Below are 2190 nucleotides of genomic sequence, written 5' to 3'. Positions count from 1 at the left end.
CTAACAAGAGCACGTACAGCGCAGACGAAGACAAGGGTAGAGTTTGGACGAACTTTAGAATGCTCAACCACAAAGTCCTCAACGTGCTCTTGCAGCTGCTGGACGACGGCCGTCTCACCGACTCGCACGGGCGCACGGTCGACTTTACCAACGTTGTCGTCGTTCTCACCTCGAACGTTGGCGCCGAGCATCTCTTGCCGTCGCCCGTCCAGAGTCCGTCCAAGCGCCCGCGCCTCGACACGACCGTGGTATCTCTCGACGCACAAAAGGCTCGCGTGCTGGCCGACTTGCGCCGGTACCTGCGTCCCGAGCTGCTCAACCGCCTCGATGACGTCATTGTGTTTGAGCCACTGGGCAAGGCACAGCTGCGCGATATCGTGCAGCTGCAACTGCGCTCGGCCGAGACACGGCTCCAGGACGCGCACCAAGTGTCGATGGACGTGACGACGGCCGCGCTCGACGCCATCTTGGACGTTGCGTACGACCCGCAGTATGGCGCCCGCCCGCTCAAGCGCTACATTGAAAAGCACGTGGTGACGGCGCTGAGTCGGCGGCTCTTGGACGGTTCACTGCGCGCCAAGGGCCACGTGACCTTGTCGGCCACTGATGGATCGCTCACGTTTGAGATTGACAACCCCGACGTCAACATGGCTCCGTAAACCCGATCCTCGACGCCCGCCCTTGGATCTGCGTTTCTGAATGATATATATATATGACCATGTGTTTGACGCTTGTATAAATATACGAATGAAGAATTGTCTGATTGTACATTACGTCATCATGGGCAACTCGAATGTCATCCTTTGACACAGGAACGTCCACGTCGGAAGTCCCCTACACCTACCCTTGCCCTGGAGCGAAATCGACATTTTGGCCAATCGCATGCGAGATGGCAGATCGCAAATCGCGGCATGTGCGGCACATGCCGACGAGGTCCGTCCGAGCAGCGGCAGCCAGCACGCGGTCGCTTGTGGCCGCGACCCTCGCTATCTGCGTCACGACCATAGTATGCGTCGTGTACCTCGTCACCGAAGCGCAGACGATCTTGCACGAGCTCCGGCTGGCGACAGTCCCGACCTCCTCGCTGCACGCGGTGGCGCCGCCAGGAGCAGCGCTGACGCCGCGCACCAGCCTCGGCCGAGACTTTGGCGCGCAAACCAATAGGACGCGCGTCTTGATTGTCCACGCGGGCGACGACTGGCTCGCTCAGTTTGGCCAAGAGGTGGCACGCGGCGCAGCCAGCGTCACGACCGCCGTCAGAGTGCTGCACCCTGCCAACGCGTCCATCTCGGATGTGCTCTGGGCCGACGCCGTGATCCTCGGGAGCAACGTCTACAACGCCAACGTGGACCCCGATCTCATGGCGTGGATCAACGGATGGCCGACCACGACCTGAGCGCCAAGGTCGCCGGCGCCTTTGCATTGGCCGGCGGTATGAGCTCGGCGAGGAGCTCGTGCTGCTCAACCTCCTCCACTCGCTCATGATCTTTCGATTTGTTGTCGTCGGTGGAGATGCGCGGACAAGGTACTCTCTCTCGTGGATTGCTTGCATGTCTATTGGAGTCTATGCGTAGTGCATTTGGCGCCTCGGCCATCATGGGCGAAGGACCCTTTCACCTCGGCACCAACGACAGCAGCCACCGACCGGGTGCGTGGCCGTCGATCTGCTATCACCACGACAACCACATTCCCGCGTACTTTCTCTTGAAAGCCCACGGTCTCGGACAGCGTGTCGCCAACGTCGCCACCAAGCTGCGGGCGCCACGCGAAGCATGAGAGGACAATAGCGTCTGCGAGGCTAATCGAAATACTTAATGAGTCGACCATGTCGCCTTGCCTATAGTCCCAGCAGCTACTAACGCCACCCCGGCGCCAATCTTGCAAAACGCAACCTCTCCTCACCAAACTCGGCCAACGCAGGCATCATCAAAAGAAACTCTGGTGAGGTAGTCTACGTGTGGATTGAGCAGTCGTCCAAGCCAACGACGTGCAGTGGCATCGAGACCCATACAATGGTGCTTCTACCACCGCTACGTGGACCGGAAGCCCGGCGCCATTCTTGCAAAACGCAACCTCTCCTCACCAAACTCGGCCAACGCAGGCATCATCAAAAGAAACTCTGGTGAGGTAGTCTACGTGTGGATTGAGCAGTCGTCCAAGCCAACGACGTGCAGTGGCATCGAGACCCAT

General features: G+C 59.5%; 2 protein-coding genes across 2 annotated transcripts; both read left to right on the top strand.

Annotated features, from left to right (window-relative positions):
- Positions 1-59: 59 nt before the first annotated feature.
- On the top strand, positions 60-659 carry SPRG_03640 (hypothetical protein; the record flags this gene model as incomplete). The annotated part of the gene is made up of 1 exon (XM_012342215.1): positions 60-659. One exon carries the CDS (start codon positions 60-62, stop codon positions 657-659), a length of 600 nt encoding a protein of 199 aa, XP_012197605.1.
- A 230-nt stretch (positions 660-889) lies between these two features.
- Positions 890-1776, top strand: SPRG_03639 (hypothetical protein; the record flags this gene model as incomplete). The annotated part of the gene is made up of 3 exons (XM_012342214.1): positions 890-1345; positions 1398-1525; positions 1575-1776. The coding sequence occupies 3 exons, from the start codon at positions 890-892 to the stop codon at positions 1774-1776; spliced, it is 786 nt and encodes a 261-aa protein (XP_012197604.1).
- Positions 1777-2190: the final 414 nt, after the last annotated feature.

The sequence above is a fragment of the Saprolegnia parasitica genome, assembly GCF_000151545.1.
Source record: "Saprolegnia parasitica CBS 223.65 unplaced genomic scaffold supercont2.9, whole genome shotgun sequence".
NCBI classification, from domain to species: Eukaryota; Oomycota; class Saprolegniomycetes; order Saprolegniales; family Saprolegniaceae; genus Saprolegnia; species Saprolegnia parasitica.
Note: the sequence above shows the minus strand (reverse complement) of the source record. Positions and strands in the feature narration are given on the sequence as shown.